The sequence below is a fragment of the Perissodus microlepis genome, chromosome 16, assembly GCF_051167445.1.
Source record: "Perissodus microlepis isolate ML-2025 ecotype Zambia chromosome 16, ASM5116744v1, whole genome shotgun sequence".
In the NCBI taxonomy this organism is placed as follows: Eukaryota; Metazoa; Chordata; class Actinopteri; order Cichliformes; family Cichlidae; genus Perissodus; species Perissodus microlepis.
The window spans coordinates 34,976,273-34,995,524 of NC_140476.1; the positions used below are offsets into that span (position 1 = coordinate 34,976,273).

At 44.3% G+C, this 19,252-nt stretch overlaps 1 protein-coding gene across 1 annotated transcript; it reads right to left on the reverse strand.

Annotated features, from left to right (window-relative positions):
- Positions 1–1,294: 1,294 nt before the first annotated feature.
- On the reverse strand, positions 1,295–15,882 carry LOC146371312 (uncharacterized). The gene is made up of 8 exons (XM_084907534.1): positions 15,809–15,882; positions 14,945–14,952; positions 14,572–14,669; positions 14,444–14,500; positions 7,609–7,774; positions 6,299–6,641; positions 5,331–5,688; positions 1,295–1,300 (listed from the first exon to the last, which is right to left on the reverse strand). The coding sequence occupies exons 1-8, from the start codon at positions 15,880–15,882 to the stop codon at positions 1,295–1,297; spliced, it is 1,110 nt and encodes a 369-aa protein (XP_084763660.1).
- Between the last annotated feature and the right edge of the window lie 3,370 nt (positions 15,883–19,252).

The window sequence follows — 19,252 nt, forward strand, 5'->3', positions numbered from 1 at the left end:
TGTCGTCATCATCAGAGTGCGAACACAAAGTCTTTACAGACAAAATGGTGTCCCAGTTTCTTTGAAATGGACCGTTTGATGCTCAGTTTGTACAGCTTGTACAGCTACTTTGTAAACAGAATGAAATCAGATCCAGGTTTGTTTAAGCTGGATGTGATTTGTTCTAGAAAACAAATTGATGAGTGTAGATTAAAATGTAAATATATGCATTATGTGAAGGTGTGAATTTTTTATGATTATTTACAGATGGCAACAAGAGGCGACACAGAATTTGCAAGGTCCTCTTAGATGAGAAGAAACGCTTGGCGGCTGCTGTTGACGACTACAACAAGCTCGCTGAACCAACAAAGCAAATCGTATCCAGTGATGCCCTCATCCAGACCGACGTTTGGCCCTGGCAGAGCACAAGTGAACGTAAGCTCTTGATTTCTAAATATCCTTTTTAAACAAACTCCCAGTATTTGAGCAGTAGTTGAATGTTTTGTTCTTGAATCATAATATGCTGCTATGTTTTCCCATCTGATGTTGTTAAACTGTAGCTGCTGCTGACCTCCGGACAAAGAGAAAGGTCTTTGAGAAGGTGATGGCTGTGAGGCGCCTGAGAGAGGAGGAGATGATCCTTTGCAGGGAGATGCGGCATCACTGGACAGTGTTGCGAATGCGATCTGTGGTGTTGGGGACAATCTCCTCAGACTGTAAGCACATCTTTTATTTATTTATACATTTGGTGATGAATTGATTGAAAATAATAGCAGATGCTAAAGTCTTACTGGATCTTTTACCTATATTTGGGTTGCTAGCTAACACTGCCTTCTCCCTTAAAAAAAGTTTAATTACATGATCCTAATTCCTTGTGTTTATGAGGTGAGTTTTTTTTGTTTGTTTGTTTGTTTGTTTTACTTATATTTAATAGTTTTGTTGTTTTTACAGCCTCCCTTGTTGGCATGTCGGAGGATGCACAGAAAGGACTCCATAGCCTGGTTTAAAAACAACAAAGTGAACTGAAATCTGAAATGCTCAAAGTTGTCAGGTTAGGGCTGTGTGCAGGCAGGAGTGGTGGTAAGGAGGACCCAAAGTGCAAATGCTTGGAGGCAAAAGTGTATTTCAAAACTCAGCTTTTATTGCTGGCAAAACGTAACAAAAATCCAAAAATCCAAAAAACCTTACATGAGCAGGCAGACAGAACACACAGCATAAATGAGGGTAGACCACGACACAGACACAGAGAAACACAGGGCTTAAATACACAGGGGGAGCAATCAGGGAATAGGTAACAGGAGCGAAAAACAGCAAATCAGGCCTGACGAGACAAGGGGAAGCAGAGATGAAGAGGAGGATGCAGGAGGAAGCAGAGATGAAGAGGAGGATGCAGGAGGAAGCCGAGATGAAGAGGAGGATGCAGGAGGAAGCAGAGATGAAGAGGAGGATGTAGGAGGAAGCAGAGACGGAGAGGAAGATACAGGAGGAAGCCGAGATGAAGAGGAGGATGCAGGAGGAAGCAGAGATGAAGAGGAGGATGCAGGAGGAAGCAGAGATGAAGAGGAGGATGCAGAAGGAAGCAGAGATGAAGAGGAGGATGCAGGAGGAAGCAGAGATGAAGAGGAGGATGTAGGAGGAAGCAGAGACAGAGAGGAAGATACAGGAGGAAGCCGAGATGAAGAGGAGGATGCAGGAGGAAGCAGAGATGAAGAGGAGGATGCAGGAGGAAGCCGAGATGAAGAGGAGGATGCAGGAGGAAGCAGAGATGAAGAGGAGGATGTAGGAGGAAGCAGAGACGGAGAGGAAGATACAGGAGGAAGCCGAGATGAAGAGGAGGATGCAGGAGGAAGCAGAGATGAAGAGGAGGATGCAGGAGGAAGCAGAGATGAAGAGGAGGATGCAGAAGGAAGCAGAGATGAAGAGGAGGATGCAGGAGGAAGCAGAGATGAAGAGGAGGATGTAGGAGGAAGCAGAGACAGAGAGGAAGATACAGGAGGAAGCCGAGATGAAGAGGAGGATGCAGGAGGAAGCCGAGATGAAGAGGAGGATGCAGGAGGAAGCCGAGATGAAGAGGAGGATGCAGGAGGAAGCAGAGATGAAGAGGAGGATGCAGGAGGAAGCAGAGATGAAGAGGAGGATGCAGGAGGAAGCAGAGATGAAGAGGAGGATGCAGGAGGAAGCAGAGATGAAGAGGAGGATGGAGGAGGAAGCAGAGATGAAGAGGAGGATGCAGGAGGAAGCAGAGATGAAGAGGAGGATGCAGAAGGAAGCAGACATGAAGAGGAGGATGCAGGAGGAAGCCGAGATGAAGAGGAGGATGCAGGAGGAAGCAGAGATGAAGAGGAGGATGCAGGAGGAAGCAGAGATGAAGAGGAGGATGTAGGAGGAAGCAGAGACAGAGAGGAAGATACAGGAGGAAGCCGAGATGAAGAGGAGGATGCAGAAGGAAGCAGAGATGAAGAGGAGGATGCAGGAGGAAGCCGAGATGAAGAGGAGGATGCAGAAGGAAGCAGAGATGAAGAGGAGGATGCAGAAGGAAGCAGAGATGAAGAGGAGGATGCAGAAGGAAGCAGAGATGAAGAGGAGGATGCAGGAGGAAGCCGAGATGAAGAGGAGGATGCAGGAGGAAGCCGAGATGAAGAGGAGGATGCAGGAGGAAGCAGAGATGAAGAGGAGGATGCAGAAGGAAGCAGAGATGAAGAGGAGGATGCAGAAGGAAGCAGAGATGAAGAGGAGGATGCAGGAGGAAGCCGAGATGAAGAGGAGGATGCAGGAGGAAGCCGAGATGAAGAGGAGGATGCAGGAGGAAGCAGAGATGAAGAGGAGGATGCAGAAGGAAGCAGAGATGAAGAGGAGGATGCAGAAGGAAGCAGAGATGAAGAGGAGGATGCAGGAGGAAGCAGAGACAGAGAGGAAGATACAGGAGGAAGCAGAGACAGAGAGGAAGATACAGGAGGAAGCCGAGATGAAGAGGAGGATGCAGGAGGAAGCAGAGATGAAGAGGAGGATGCAGAAGGAAGCAGAGATGAAGAGGAGGATGCAGAAGGAAGCAGAGATGAAGAGGAGGATGCAGGAGGAAGCAGAGATGAAGAGGAGGATGCAGGAGGAAGCAGAGATGAAGAGGAGGATGCAGGAGGAAGCCGAGATGAAGAGGAGGATGCAGGAGGAAGCAGAGATGAAGAGGAGGATGCAGGAGGAAGCAGAGATGAAGAGGAGGATGGAGGAGGAAGCAGAGATGAAGAGGAGGATGCAGGAGGAAGCCGAGATGAAGAGGAGGATGCAGGAGGAAGCAGAGATGAAGAGGAGGATGCAGGAGGAAGCAGAGATGAAGAAGAGGATGCAGGAGGAAGCAGAGATGAAGAGGAGGATGCAGGAGGAAGCAGAGATGAAGAGGAGGATGCAGGAGGAAGCAGAGACAGAGAGGAAGATACAGGAGGAAGCCGAGATGAAGAGGAGGATGCAGGAGGAAGCAGAGATGAAGAGGAGGATGCAGGAGGAAGCAGAGATGAAGAGGAGGATGCAGGAGGAAGCCGAGATGAAGAGGAGGATGCAGGAGGAAGCAGAGATGAAGAGGAGGATGCAGAAGGAAGCAGAGATGAAGAGGAGGATGCAGAAGGAAGCCGACATGAAGAGGAGGATGCAGGAGGAAGTAGAGATGAAGAGGAGGAAGCAGGAGGAAGCAGAGATGAAGAGGAGGATGCAGGAGGAAGCAGAGATGAAGAGGAGGATGCAGGAGGAAGCAGAGATGAAGAGGAGGATGCAGAAGGAAGCAGAGATGAAGAGGAGGATGCAGAAGGAAGCAGAGATGAAGAGGAGGATGCAGAAGGAAGCAGAGATGAAGAGGAGGATGCAGAAGGAAGCAGAGATGAAGAGGAGGATGCAGGAGGAAGCAGAGATGAAGAGGAGGATGCAGGAGGAAGCCGAGATGAAGAGGAGGATGCAGGAGGAAGCAGAGATGAAGAAGAGGATGTAGGAGGAAGCAAAGATGAAGAGGAGGATGCAGGAGGAAGCAGAGATGAAGAGGAGGATGCAAGAGGAATCAAAGATGAAGAGGAGGATGCAGGAGGAAGCCGAGATGAAGAGGAGGATGCAGGAGGAAGCAGAGATGAAGAGGAGGATGCAGGAGGAAGCAGAGATGAAGAGGAGGATGCAGGAGGAAGCAGAGATGAAGAGGAGGATGCAGGAGGAAGCAGAGACAGAGAGGAAGATACAGGAGGAAGCCGAGATGAAGAGGAGGATGCAGAAGGAAGCAGAGATGAAGAGGAGGATGCAGGAGGAAGCCGAGATGAAGAGGAGGATGCAGGAGGAAGCCGAGATGAAGAGGAGGATGCAGGAGGAAGCAGAGATGAAGAGGAAGATGCAGGAGGAAGCAGAGATGAAGAGGAGGATGCAGGAGGAAGCAGAGATGAAGAGGAGGATGCAGGAGGAAGCAGAGATGAAGAGGAGGATGGAGGAGGAAGCAGAGATGAAGAGGAGGATGCAGGAGGAAGCAGAGATGAAGAGGAGGATGCAGGAGGAAGCAGAGATGAAGAGGAGGATGCAGGAGGAAGCAGAGATGAAGAGGAGGATGCAGGAGGAAGCAGAGATGAAGAGGAGGATGCAGAAGGAAGCAGACATGAAGAGGAGGATGCAGAAGGAAGCAGAGATGAAGAGGAGGATGCAGGAGGAAGCAGAGATGAAGAGGAGGATGCAGGAGGAAGCAGAGATGAAGAGGAGGATGTAGGAGGAAGCAGAGACAGAGAGGAAGATACAGGAGGAAGCCGAGATGAAGAGGAGGATGCAGAAGGAAGCAGAGATGAAGAGGAGGATGCAGGAGGAAGCAGAGATGAAGAGGAGGATGCAGGAGGAAGCCGAGATGAAGAGGAGGATGCAGGAGGAAGCCGAGATGAAGAGGAGGATGCAGGAGGAAGCAGAGATGAAGAGGAGGATGCAGGAGGAAGCAGAGATGAAGAGGAGGATGTAGGAGGAAGCAGAGATGAAGAGGAGGATACAGGAGGAAGCCGAGATGAAGAGGAGGATGCAGAAGGAAGCAGAGATGAAGAGGAGGATGCAGGAGGAAGCCGAGATGAAGAGGAGGATGGAGGAGGCAGCAGAGATGAAGAGGAGGATGCAGGAGGAAGCAGAGATGAAGAGGAGGATGCAGGAGGAAGCAGAGATGAAGAGGAGGATGCAGGAGGAAGCCGAGATGAAGAGGAGGATGCAGGAGGAAGCCGAGATGAAGAGGAGGATGCAGGAGGAAGCAGAGATGAAGAGGAGGATGCAGGAGGAAGCAGAGATGAAGAGGAGGATGCAGGAGGAAGCAGAGATGAAGAGGAGGATGTAGGAGGAAGCAGAGACAGAGAGGAAGATACAGGAGGAAGCCGAGATGAAGAGGAGGATGCAGGAGGAAGCAGAGATGAAGAGGAGGATGCAGGAGGAAGCCGAGATGAAGAGGAGGATGGAGGAGGAAGCAGAGATGAAGAGGAGGATGCAGGAGGAAGCAGAGATGAAGAGGAGGATGCAGGAGGAAGCAGAGATGAAGAGGAGGATGCAGGAGGAAGCAGAGATGAAGAGGAGGATGCAGGAGGAAGCAGAGATGAAGAGGAGGATGCAGGAGGAAGCCGAGATGAAGAGGAGGATGCAGGAGGAAGCAGAGATGAAGAGGAGGATGCAGGAGGAAGCAGAGATGAAGAGGAGGATGCAGGAGGAAGCAGAGATGAAGAGGAGGATGTAGGAGGAAGCAGAGATGAAGAGGAGGATGCAGGAGGAAGCAGAGATGAAGAGGAGGATGTAGGAGGAAGCAGAGACAGAGAGGAAGATACAGGAGGAAGCCGAGATGAAGAGGAGGATGCAGAAGGAAGCAGAGATGAAGAGGAGGATGCAGGAGGAAGCCGAGATGAAGAGGAGGATGGAGGAGGAAGCAGAGATGAAGAGGAGGATGCAGGAGGAAGCAGAGATGAAGAGGAGGATGCAGGAGGAAGCAGAGATTAAGAGGAGGATGCAGGAGGAAGCAGAGATGAAGAGGAGGATGCAGGAGGAAGCCGAGATGAAGAGGAGGATGCAGGAGGAAGCAGAGATGAAGAGGAGGATGTAGGAGGAAGCAGAGACAGAGAGGAAGATACAGGAGGAAGCCGAGATGAAGAGGAGGATGCAGGAGGAAGCAGAGATGAAGAGGAGGATGCAGGAGGAAGCAGAGATGAAGAGGAGGATGCAAGAGGAAGCAAAGATGAAGAGGAGGATGCAGGAGGAAGCAGAGATTAAGAGGAGGATGCAAGAGGAAGCAAAGATGAAGAGGAGGATGCAGGAGGAAGCCGAGATGAAGAGGAGGATGGTGGAGGATGCAGGAGGAAGCAGAGATGAAGAGGAGGATGCAGGAGGAAGCAGAGATGAAGAGGAGGATGCAGGAGGAAGCAGAGGTGAAGAGGAGGATGCAGGAGGAAGCAGCGATGAAGAGGAGGATGCAGGAGGAAGCAGAGGTGAAGAGGAGGATGCAGGAGGAAGCAGAGATGAAGAGGAGGATGCAGGAGGCTGACAGAGGGAAGATGTTGGTTCAAGCTCTAAATGAAGAATAAATTCCTGGTTTAGAGCCTCTGGGTCTGGGACTGGTCCAGCATCGACACTGTCAGCAGAGGATGGTCCAGCTGCTGGTGTAGAACTTTTAGCAGGAGGTGAAGCTTGTAATTCTGAAAAATTTTAAATAGTAAATATTCATTAAAAGGGGTTGAAAATGTACAGTACACATAAACACATAATAAGCAGCGATTTGCATGTTTTCAGTTGGGTTTTTACTAAAGTTACAACTGGTAAATATTGGCATCAAATAAGGCATCTCACACACTCACTGACCCAAATCATTCAGGACAAGTGCCCTCAGGGGTAGTGTGACATCTGTAGTGCTTTTCTACATTGTACATTAATAAATTAATGAGTGTGACTATAAATCCAGAGAGCTAATGACTTTTATCCTCTGATGACACTACTTTCCTGAATTTGTAGTGCATAACATTTGACACTTCAACCTAGTACTGTGACTTAAGAGTTTTGTACAGTGGTGATGCTAACGACCTCAGGGAGGTAATCAGGTGACCTCTTAAGAAGTATATAAGTGTATAAGAATCTTTGTGTTCATATTGGTAACATGTTTACATATGTATTTGTTATACTAGAAAGTCTCAAAGAGAATTATCAGGTGTGGTGTTCGAGAAGATTTGTACAATTACATTTGTATATACATGAGTGTGAAAGACCATAATATACACACACACACATATACAAAATTGTCAAGTCAGGTAACACCAGAGGTTCACGATGGCTAGCTTTGGTGATGTGAACACCACATGGGGAGGTAATAAGGCATATATAACACTATTTTCATGTTAGCCACAGGACATGTAGGGCAGCTGTCACCTCACAGCAAGAAGGTTACTGGTCTGAAACTTGGCAGAATAATAGAACAGAATAGAGTAGAGTTGAATAGAATAGCTGGTGACTCTGAACTATCCTCGTCTTCACCATCTTGTTTGTCTCTATGTACCCCGTGGTGAACTGCCTTCTTATCTAGGGTGTACCATGAGTATCACCCAAAGACAGCTAGGATAGGCTACCTGATAAGGAGACCTGGTTACAGATAATGGACAAAGCATATCTTACTTCTCAGAAGGTGTTCATAAAGCTTCCTCATCTTCATGAGGATGTGACGTGCAGCACCTTCCGCTGGTTCGATGTGAGTGATCACGTCCCCTACTATACGGCCCTTACGGTCAAACTGTCCAAGAAACAGAATTGGCTGGTAGCCCAGGGCGTGTAGTTTTGAAACCTGCAAGAACAACAAAGAAAAACATGCAGCCAGTCTTTCATGTAAGCAAACGGATGTATAACAAACCTTTAAGTTTCACATCTTTGTCGTTTTATTGTTGTAGATAGTTAAAAAGTATTTATGGCGACCAAACCTGTAAATGTATGAAAATATTATTGATTACAGGATAATACATTAATGTTAATATCAACAATAAGCTTTTTACTCTGAAGTTACAAGTGTAAACAATGCTGTTACATTTACACTTAAAATTTTTACTATAAGTATGGAAACAAGTGAACAACATTTTATAATAAGTTTAACTGGAATTCTGTACACTGAAAAACAAACAACACATAAAAAACACAAACAAACAGCCAGTGCCTTCATCTGTCCATTAAATGTCAAACATCGCATTGACCCGTAGTCCCTGCTCGTTAGCACATGCTTTTAAAAAGAGCCCCATGTCCTCTGCAAACTGAAAAACAAAGAGGAAGAAGTCCCTCTACACAAAAACACTGCAGATGACAGGCCAGGCAAACATCTGTTGATCTGTTTGAACGCCTCCTCATCATGTGAGCCTTGAAGTTTTTTGTAAGAAGACTAAGACCACAGTGAGGACATTTCATTTTCATGGACTTTCCACAAGCCACAGTTTCATTTAGCACAGAGGGAGGAGCACATGAATGTTCTACCCAAGATCCAGAAAATGGTTTAGATGCTGGAGACAAGACATGGAGAGGGAGATGGGGCTCCACGGAGAGTTCAGTGGGGAGCAGTCCTGAATGCTGACATGACAATAATTGCCTTGCCATATCCCCACGCTGTATGACTGTCATGTTGCAGACAGGGCAGTGAAAGTGCGCCGGCGTATCATTTTGTCTGTAAGAGAGAAAAAAAAGAAAAACAACAACATGTAATTTAAATGTAGTTGTATAGAATGCAATCAGTTTATCTAACAATCAGATTGTACATATTAACAAAAATATCCAAGCCATCCTCAATAATGAAAGCAAAATGGTGTGGATCACAAGAGCTGTCAGGAAATGTGGTGAACAGGAAAAAATGTTTAATGAAAACACTTTTTTCTCTTGCTGATGAATGAACTGAACTGTACAATGTGAAAAGCAACTTTTAAGTCAACAAAGAGACTGCAGAGGTGCTGAAAAGAAGTGCATATTTATAACTTTAACTATGAGGTATATTTAATGCCAACATACCTTTGAAAGGCAAAGCATTTTGAATGTGTCCATTTATATGCTGCTCAATCTTTGCCCTGACAGTAGGGCTGAAAGTGGGGCACAGAGGGCAGTGAAACAGCCAACACGTGGTGCATTCCTGCAATTCTGGCTTGGAGGCAGAACTCCAAATTGATATTTGCATCTAAAACAGAGAGAAAAACAGATAAACACCATATACACATTTAAGTTCAGGTTTTAGCAGAAATAATACGTTACAGTTAGCATGTAAGAGATTTGGGAGAAAATTCTTTACAAAAACATAATTTATAAGACACTTATTTGTGACATACGTATCTATTGACATATAAAAGACAATTGAACAAATGCTAACTAACATCTGGGCAATAAAACAGAATGGAATAGGGAATATTAGTATTTATACATATATAAAACTCTGTGATGACCTTTACAATGTTTTTGCAGGTGGAATGAGAGACATGAATAAAGTGCAATATGCAGTAAATGGAACAATGTGCATTGATGTTACAGATCGTGAAAAGTAGTGAAGTGAATTTGTTCATAACAAGCAAAAATCAAATACGTTTGAAACTGATCACTAAATGCTAACCAGAGGTGTCAAAAGTGCACATTCTTACTAAAGTGTAGAAACCTCGGGGGTCTGACCGTTGTTGTAGCGCTAACAAAGTGCCAACGTAATCAGTGTAAGCAAACTAGATGATTCCTACAATTATATAATTATTAACGGCAAATTTAGACATGAAAGTCTCTGTAACAACCTTTACGATCCACTTGCAAGGTTTCCACAGTCGATGGCTGTATCCAAATTCAGGTTCTGCAGCCTTAAAGTTCGCAGCCTCAACGGTCTATGAACTCTGAACATCTGAACTCTGAAGCATGAACTCTGTGTCAAAGATTCAAGTTGCAGTTATTTATATTTCCTATCACCTTAAATCTTCACTCAAAGACAAGTATCTGTGACAGTGTGTATATAGATGTATCATATATAAGAGACAAATATTGTTCCTTCAGTATGTTGGCATTACTAAATTTGGCTCAATGCTTACATATATGTGTAAAAAGGAAAATGTACGAGCTGTGAAAACTGTGTCTGATAGAATGAAGAGTAGACTGATATATGAAATATTCCTTTATTGGGGGAGAAAATCAGACCATGTCATAACTGCTTTAAGTCACACAGAATAGATATCAGAGCCTTAAACAGGCTGACTTCTGCTAAATGGGTCAAACTGGGCAGAAAGTCTACAAACACATAACATCCTTATAGAATATGATGTAACACTATAGATCAACTTAGCTCAGAATATATAAAGCACATAAACAATTACACAATATGATGCAACAAACACAGCAGCTACTGATCCAAAATACTCAAAGCTTCATAGAACTGAAACAAACATTTATTTTTAGCTCCATTCTGCTGCTGATACAGACTTTAGGTTTCTGAACATTAAACTTGTTGCTGCCTTTCATAGTGTGTAACTTGAAGGCCCTGAGTACTTTCTCCCACACTGAAAACACTGGATGATCACATTATTTGAACATTACCTAATAAGACTGATTCAGGACAGACAGTTATGTTAAACTTTCCTAGCAGTCCTTCACAAACAGGGAACAGTCTGTCTATTCTCTCCATCTGTCAGCTGCTGCTGGCTCTTCCTCCTCCTCTTCCTCACACACTGCTGAGTTTGTCCTGGTGGATCATCAGGGGTGCAAAGCCTCACAGATGATGTGCAGCAGTGGGTCCCTCAGTCTGTCCTCACTCTGGACACTTGCAGTCGTCACACATGGACATCAAATGTGTGATAAGCTGCAGGATTCAAACACAAGTGTAACTTATAAACACATGTTCATACTTTTATTCCACAATCAGAGAGAAAGAAACAGAGAGAGAGTGCAGGACAGACAGACAGGTGACAGTCTCAGGTGTACACACTGCTACACAACAGCACCAGAGAAGCAGGATTTAGTGTTTGTGTTATTACGAGTGCTAAACAAGAAGAGTTCCAGATGGTCCAGTGGACACATGTGTGACTGCTGTGATTAAAGCATCTTTCTTTCAGCTTAACGAGTGAACCGTCAGCTCGTTCAAACACACGTTAAAGTCCGTTTGGCTCGACACCACCGAGCAGAGGCAGCAATATAACATAGCTAACATTAACAGTGCAGTGAATCCTGCTTGTGCCGTGATGTTCAGGACTGCAAACCGAGCAGCATCACTGACTTTCAGCTTGTTGTGTTTGTGGATATATGACTGACTTTAATTATCCATAAAATCATCACATTCTCTGTAAGATTAAAGTCAACTATTGAACGGCGTATATTTTAAAGTAAAGGCTTTAAAACCAAGTTAGTACAAACATCACTAATGGCACATATCTTTGCCGACATGTGGCCAACAGCAATGTTTTAATGTTCTTCATTATTAAACATTTGCACATAAATAAGTGACATAATATTCAGTACTTACTTTAAAAGTTTACTCTTCGGCCATTTTTTTCGGAAGTCTACACCGCCACATCCTTAAAATTCAGGGAAATGAAGGATGCATTTGAAGGCCGCATTTCGAGCAGTCTTTGAATTGGGACAGCCTTCGTCGCGTCGCTGTGACGTAATCGCCTTAAAATGCGGCCTTTAAGGCTGCAGACCCTGAATTGGGATACAGCCCTTGGCTGATTGTGACCTACACCCGTTTTCACACCTTGGCTCGTGTGATTAGGCAGAGGATCAATAGGGAGTCCATGACCCTCTTAGGGGGACACTCACACGGGACCTAAACCTGGGATTCTCCACCAGTCACTCTCAGAACTGAAGAAACTTCTTGGATAAAATGTCTTCAAGAAATTTAAAGCAGTTCAGACACTTTTTTCTTTCCCAGCTCCTCAGACTGTCCACCCTGTTAGCTTGGTTAAGTAGCCATGAAGAGTAGAAGGCCAAGTATGAGTTTCAAACAGTAAACACATTTATTTTTAAACCCTGCAAATAAACAACATTAACATCAAAAGTTTTAAATTTCCTAAATGTATCCCACAATCTGAATATAACACCCACTTCCCTACATTTGATCCGCTGTGTTAAATATGATTAAGAACAGAATGCAATCATTTGCAAATCCTATAAACCAGGATTTTAAACAAAGTGAGAAAATGTAACATTTAAAGAAAAATATCAGCCCATTTTGAATTTGATGGCAGCATCCTCTCTGCTGTTTTTTTTATTATGTTGCTCTTTGTTGTTTGCTTTCTCTTCTGTTTTTTTTCTCCATACAGGTGATCCAGGTGTTTTTTTTGTTTGTTTTTTCCTTTCTTCCCCCCCTTCTCACCGTCTCTTCTCCCCTTTGGTTTTCTTTCTCTCCCTCTCTTTCTTTCATTCTTTCTCCCTGTCCTATCCCCCAGTCATGTCTGTCCCGTTTGTAACAACCGAAAATAAAATAAATTCATAATTATAATAAAGGTCAATCAAATGGACCAATATGGCAAGGCCATGATGATCCACTTGGTAAATAAATCCGCTTGGCATCTTTCTTGGCCTTAAGACAACAATTCTGATGGCTAAAGATCCAAACGGGACACAAAAAAAAAAAAAAAAAGTTGTACAGATGAGCGTTAATCACCAACAGCTTCATTAATGTGGATGAACTGGACGGTTCCAGGGAAACTATCAGGATCACATGCCTCCAGTGGTCACTGTGAGTAACTACAACTCTGCACATACAATAATTAAGATGAAGATATGTTTTTATTGTAGAAAGATGAACCAAATTTAGCTTGACTCTCTACGTAGCAACCGACATTGATGTTGCCATGGTGACCACTGCCATATATAATATTTCTGTTACCTCACTTGCCTTAAACATCAACGCTGGCTGTTTTTCATTTTACTAATGAGTCCACTCTCTTCCCTCACTTTCGTCTCTTCCTCGTGTTTGAGCTCCTCTCAGAGAGGATTTACGAAAGAGCTTTGATGATGGCTGTAGCTCAGGAGATAGAGCAAGGCATCTAATGATCAGAAGGTTGGTGGTTCAATCCCTGACTGCTCCAGCTGGCACACAAAGTATCCTTGAGCAAGACACTAACCCTCTCCGGTGCATCCATCAGAGTATGAACGTGTTAAACAAGAATCAGTCTATTCACCGTGGAAATATCAAAGTAGAAAGTGATGTCAGTTATGATTGGCTGCACAGCTGGATCACATGACCAGGTGAGTGGTACAAATAACAGGAAGCTTCTCTTGTGGCTTTAATAATCATTTGAATTGATAACTTGTGATTTACAGACTGTTCTTTATCTTTTCATTGTCGTCTGAAACACAGAAAAATATCAATGTTGGAAAATATGACATTTATATCTAGTTTCTAAAGGATGGTTTAATTCTCCAATTCTCACCTTGGCTCGCGTGAGGATCAATAGGGAGTCCATGACCCTCTTAGGGGGACACTCACACGGGACCTAAACCTGGGATTCTCCACCAGTCACTCTCAGAACTGAAGAAACTTCTTGGATAAAATGTCTTCAAGAAATTTAAAGCAGTTCAGACACTTTTTTCTTTCCCAGCTCCTCAGACTGTCCACCCTGTTAGCTTGGTTAAGTAGCCATGAAGAGTAGAAGGCCAAGTATGAGTTTCAAACAGTAAACACATTTATTTTTAAACCCTGTAAATAAACAACATTAACATCAAAAGTTTTAAATTTCCTAAATGTATCCCACAATCTGAATATAACACCCACTTCCCTACATTTGATCCGCTGTGTTAAATATGATTAAGAACAGAATGCAATCATTTGCAAATCCTATAAACCAGGATTTTAAACAAAGTGAGAAAATGTAACATTTAAAGAAAAATATCAGCCCATTTTGAATTTGATGGCAGCATCCTCTCTCCAAAAACTAAAGGCTTTACGATGTTTAGTGCTGGACCATGTTAATAATAATAATAATAATAAATTTTATTTATGAGCGCCTTTCAAGTCACCCAAGGACACTTTACAATAGGATAATGTTGGTTAATGTGTAAACTTCTGAAACGTTCAACAGTTTCCATTTTGATTAACCTGACCAACATAGAACATAGAACACCTTTGAAGTGGACCTCGCACCCTGTGGATAACTTCAAACACGTCGAGGTCTTCAGAGGCTGAACTTTTACCCAGCATCACAAGGAGCGCCATAAACACTTGTTACGGTTATTAGAAGGAAGCCAGCCTTTAGACATCCCCACAATGACATCGTGACCAAGGGTCTGTTGCATGATTTTTAACATGGCTACGATGTGTCGTCTGCTGAGTCATCGTTTAATACAACAACGTACTGAAAGAGAGCATTCAGCATCGGACTGAGCTGGACTAACCTTCCCTTTCAAAAGTGAAAACTGCAACATAAAACTGGAATACAACCAACTTCTAATGAAATGTAACATTTTATAACATGAACACAGATTCCAGGTGAGCTGTGTCTTCCAGGACTGGATTTACCAGAACAGGTATGAGGATGGTGCCTGACGGGCATGTACGAGCTGGAGTGGATCCCAGCTAACACAGGGTGAGGAGACAGACGACCGTTCACGCTCACACTTATTCACCAGTTAACCTAACCCCACTACCTGAATGTCTGTGAACTGTGGGAGGAAGCCAGAGTCCCCTGAGAGGACCCACACAAACACGGGGAGAACATCCAACCTCCACAGAGACTCTCTCTGCACTAAAAGCACAAAATAAAAATCACACCGTCATGTAAGTTAAGAAACTGGTCTTAAAAAACAGTTAATCTAATATGTCCACATGGAGCCCGTGTTAAGGTCCGTACTGGGCTTCAGAACATCAAGTGAACAACGTCAAATGGGACCTGGGTGCGTTGTCTCCTGATAGAAAGTGCTGAGGATCAGAAGGACTCAGGGACAACACGATATCTGTCCAGCAGAGGGCGGCATTATTCCAAACGGCTCCATCCTAGAAACATGATGTGGAACAGCTGACCTGTAGATCTGCTCAAGAACAATCGTCACAGTCTGATCACAGTCAGTCCCACATCTGCCATGTTCTCAGCTTCCTTTAGTACAGGTAGCTTTAATGATCATTTCAAGTGTGGTTGTTTCATGGAAACAGAGAGCAGACTGCAACATCCGTGACAGCCACCTCTAACACTCTGATGGACGTGTGGACAGCAATGCTGCCTTGAACAGTACCGATGTTTCAGGGCTGGATGACCTTTTTGGGTGGGACATCTACATCCTGACATATCAAGGTCACTTTACTTTTAGGTAAATTTGCTTTAAAGAAAATAATAGCATTTGTCATCAAGATATTTATATGACTGCACTTGCTCAGGTTTGTCTGGATTTCAAACTGTTCTAAAAGTCTTTTGATTCAAATCTGGGGCTGTGTTATTGAAAGCAGAAGAGAAATCGATGAACTGAAGTCCTTTAGTCTCTACATGTTTGACAATCAGGTGAAGTAGAATCAAAAGCGCGTCCTCCACTCCTCTATTGGGCTTATGTGCAATCTGCATTGAATCAAGCTGAAGTTCAGTGTCTTCCATAATCACATTTCTGCTGATTTTTTCAAAGACTGAGGTGAGGGCAGCAGGCCTGAAGTCGTTTAGAACTTTTGGACGACTAGATTTAGGACCAGGAACCACAACAGCTTCTTTCCAAAGAGAGGGCATGAACGATTTATTCAGAATAACCTAAAATATAGGACTGAGTTCTTGAGCACAAGTGTAGGAGTTGTTCCTTTTTGTTTTGGATTAAGAGGGTTGGTTTAAATGCACACCTTGTATTGGTGCACGGGTGTGGGACGTGACTCGTGGGCGTGTTAGGTGATAAATGTGGTTGCACTCACCTGTTCACCGCACCTGATGAGCAGAAAGGTAGGGTGAGCATGAGGGGAAACCTGTTGACCCCAGCTTGAGTCATTTTGATGCATTTTTGGCTGTAACTTGATGTATGTTTTATGCACTAATTGATGCCATAGGCCGATGTTGTAGTTTGGTGTAGTAATTGGAAGTGATGGCCAAATGAAGCTTTCTGAAGCTTGTATTGAAAAACGGTTCAGTACTCGAAGCTTTTCAACACAGTCCTCTCTGGTGACATCTGGTGGCCAAACATGTGAAGAGCAGCTTGAATCCACAAAATAAAACCAACTGCTTCGTAATGATTGCCCACTCTACAGAGTGGAATTCTGTCTGATATTGGGCCACCGTTGTGTTGCTTTAAACGTGTATTTTTTGGGGTGACAAAAATGTTGTTTATTTCTTTAATAAATAATTTTGACCAGTATACTCTCCTTGTTTAAACATGCATCATGGCGTGGTCTTTCTTTGATTGTGACGTCTTGATGTTGGTAAATACAATAATTGAAAAATACCACGTTACATATAATATACATACAGTAATGTACAACACATTATAGAGTATGCTTCTGCTGTGAGGTCCCGCCTCCATGCACTTATGCAATTAAACGCTAGACGGGTATATCTATAAATAACATTACAGTAGGGAAATTTTCCTATATATATTTTTGACCTGGGGGTAGAATTGATTGTGAAATGGAAAGGGAAAATGCTCATGAACTTGAAAATTAAAAACATGATGCATTTAAGGTAACCCTTTTCCATTTGTATTTAAGAAGAAAATTTGTTCCACTGTGCGATGGCCGAACCTGTTCCTTTTATATTTAGATAATTCCTCCTGCCTTAGGGAAAATCCCTTCACATGGCACAGAAGAGGCTGGAGTGCACAGAAACTGGTAGAGATGCAGTTATACAGTCTAACAGGGCCCCACAAACTATCAGCTAAAGAGAATAAATAAATTAAATTGCTGCACATTTTGCAGACTAACAGTTTAAGATTATTTAAAACATAAAATGTATCTTTTTATAGCATTAAATGTAAAGAGTCAAATAGAAGTCTTTCTAAAGTTATTTAATGATATTTATATTATGAAAAGCAGATTTTTGACATTTTAAGTTTTTCCCGTTGTCAGATAAAATAAACACGCACAAAACAAAAGCAAACAACAAGAACGCAAAGCTGGAAAACCCACCCCATTGACCAAAATTAACTCAAAATACTCCCACACAACAGAAACTCCTCTATTCCTCGCTGGCTCCAAATCTCTCAGTAAAAATATCGGTGGTTTGCTATCTGTCACCATCAAAACACTCCACAAATCCCGCGAATGATTCGCTTCCTTATGAACCATTGAATCAGATACCGAAGCAGTTAGGCTCTAAATGAAGCTTCGGACATCACTGATCACGTGACTCTGGCCAAACGAATCAAGCTTCGACACAGTGCTTCTGAAGCAGTGTGTTGATTTTTTTCACACATGCACCGAAGCGTCAGCTTCAAGCGGGCCATCACTAGTAATTGGTGTAATTCTTTGTGAGTTGCAGTCATTGTGTTTGTGCAGTCTGTGCATTTGTTTAATAGTTTGATGTGCTGATTTGTATAGTGGACAGTAACATGTGGAATTAAAGGAGCAAATAGTGCAGAAGTGCATCTCATGTGTTTGTTGTTGTTGTCATCAGCGTCCTCATGTTTAGCCTGCTGCTTGCTGGAGGAGCCACAACAACTTGTCAACAGAAGAGTTTGTAGGTTTTATTGGATTATTTATATATAGTTTGACCTGCTGCTCTCTGGCAGCAGCACCATGCTCTCCCTTGTTTTAAATGCACTTTAGAACAACACACAGCAACACTACACATGAGCGGGAGGAGGGAGGTATGGGGTCTTCACACACCCCCGTTCTCTACTAGCCATCGGGGCGGGGGGGCTGGGAGGAGATGTTGGCTGTCCGACTGGCCTCCCTGCTGCTGCGGAGCCTGGGACGGTCTGCTTGCCTCCACCCCGGGGGGAAGGGTAACATCTCTTGGGTCTGGGTGCCGTTTCCCCGTCTGGGGGCGAGGGTACCTGGACCCGGGGTATAGAGTATGTTTGGGGAGTCTGATTGTGTGTACATGTCCATTTATGTCAATCCTTACGTTGGGTGAGTGCTGAGTGTTTGTATATGTGTGCATGAGGGTGGGAATGCATGTTTGTGTCTGTGTCTATATGTCAGGTCGGGTCTTAGACTCCACCTCTCTGGGAACTCCCAGGCCCTCCAAAGGCCTATCTCCCCTCACCACACTCCCTGCCGGTAACTGATGCCCTCAGGGGTCGGTGCATTGGTGGTTCTTGGTGTCCGGGGCTGGGCGCTCAGGTATGTACCAGCTCACTCCCGGTGGCTACCTGGCGGGGCCTGGCGCCTGTTGCTCGGTCAGGCCTCCTCCGGGGTGCGGGGGGCCCTCGGGCCTCCGGCCTCTGGGCCTGCGGCTCGGTTCACTCTGGCACAGCTGGCTGCCGGCAGAGCCGGTGGGCACGCCGGTGCAGCCCCCTCTAGCTTCTGCTCGGTGGCTACTGGGTGACGCCTCGTCTGGGGATCCTCAGCCCTTCCCATGAGGGTGGCACGGATGCCCCTCCGGTGGTCCTCCTTGGGCTCTCGCACTCTGGGGCCTCTGGATGTCTGGGGCCTGGATCTCCTCCATGCCTGCTTCATGCCCTGGGGGACAGGGCTATGGCTCTCTACATCCTCTTGCAGACCATTACATGTGGAAACCATTTGAATACAAGCGCACTGATCCACACAGGTGTGCACACGGGTGTTCACTGTTCGTAGACTTAAATCACACCTTTCTTGGCTGCTACTTCAAAGCACATTGTGCGCTGTCTGTCCTGCGTGCTGCACAACAACATTGAATATTTAGTATTTACTGCTGTTTACACTTAGCTAGATTAATGCGATGGTGTTGTGTTTAGTATGTTGCTTTGTTTTTTTTTGCTTGTTTTCTACTCTTTCTCTCTCAACAGCTGATCCAGGAGATTTTTTCCCCCTTTCTCACTGTCCCTCTCCCCTTCTGTTTTTCTTTTCCTTCCTCTTTCTTTCTCCCTTTCCTATCCCTCACTCATGTCTGTCCCGTCTGTAACAACTGAAAATAAAATAAAATAAATAATAAAAACAAAGGTCCAATACGGCAATGCCATGATGATCCATTTGGCAAAATAAATCCATTGGGTATCCTTGTTGGTCCTCAGACAACAATTCTGTTCTGACGGCTAAAGAACCAAATGGGACAGGCAAAAAAAAAAAAAAATCTTGGTGGTAAAATGTAAGAAGAGCTGAAGCACATCAATGATCTCCGTGCCAGAATATTAAACCCGGTTCATATATTTGTGTGAGTGTTGCACAGCTGATGGCCGATGGATGCGCCTGCCGGAGTGTTGTGATTCAGGTGTAGATGTAATG

Bases quoted from the DNA above. Each gene is read 5' to 3' on its own strand.
- LOC146371312 (XM_084907534.1), bottom strand. From the start codon at position 15,882: ATGACTCAAGCTGGGGTCAACAGGTTTCCCCTCATGCTCACCCTACCT. The intron at 6,642-7,608 runs GTAAGATATGCT...AAAATTTTTCAG, and splicing joins TTATGAACACCTTCTGAGAA to AATTACAAGCTTCACCTCCT. The intron at 5,689-6,298 runs ATCCTCCACCAT...GCTTCCTCCTAC, and splicing joins TCATCTCTGCTTCCTCCTGC to ATCCTCCTCTTCATCTCTGC.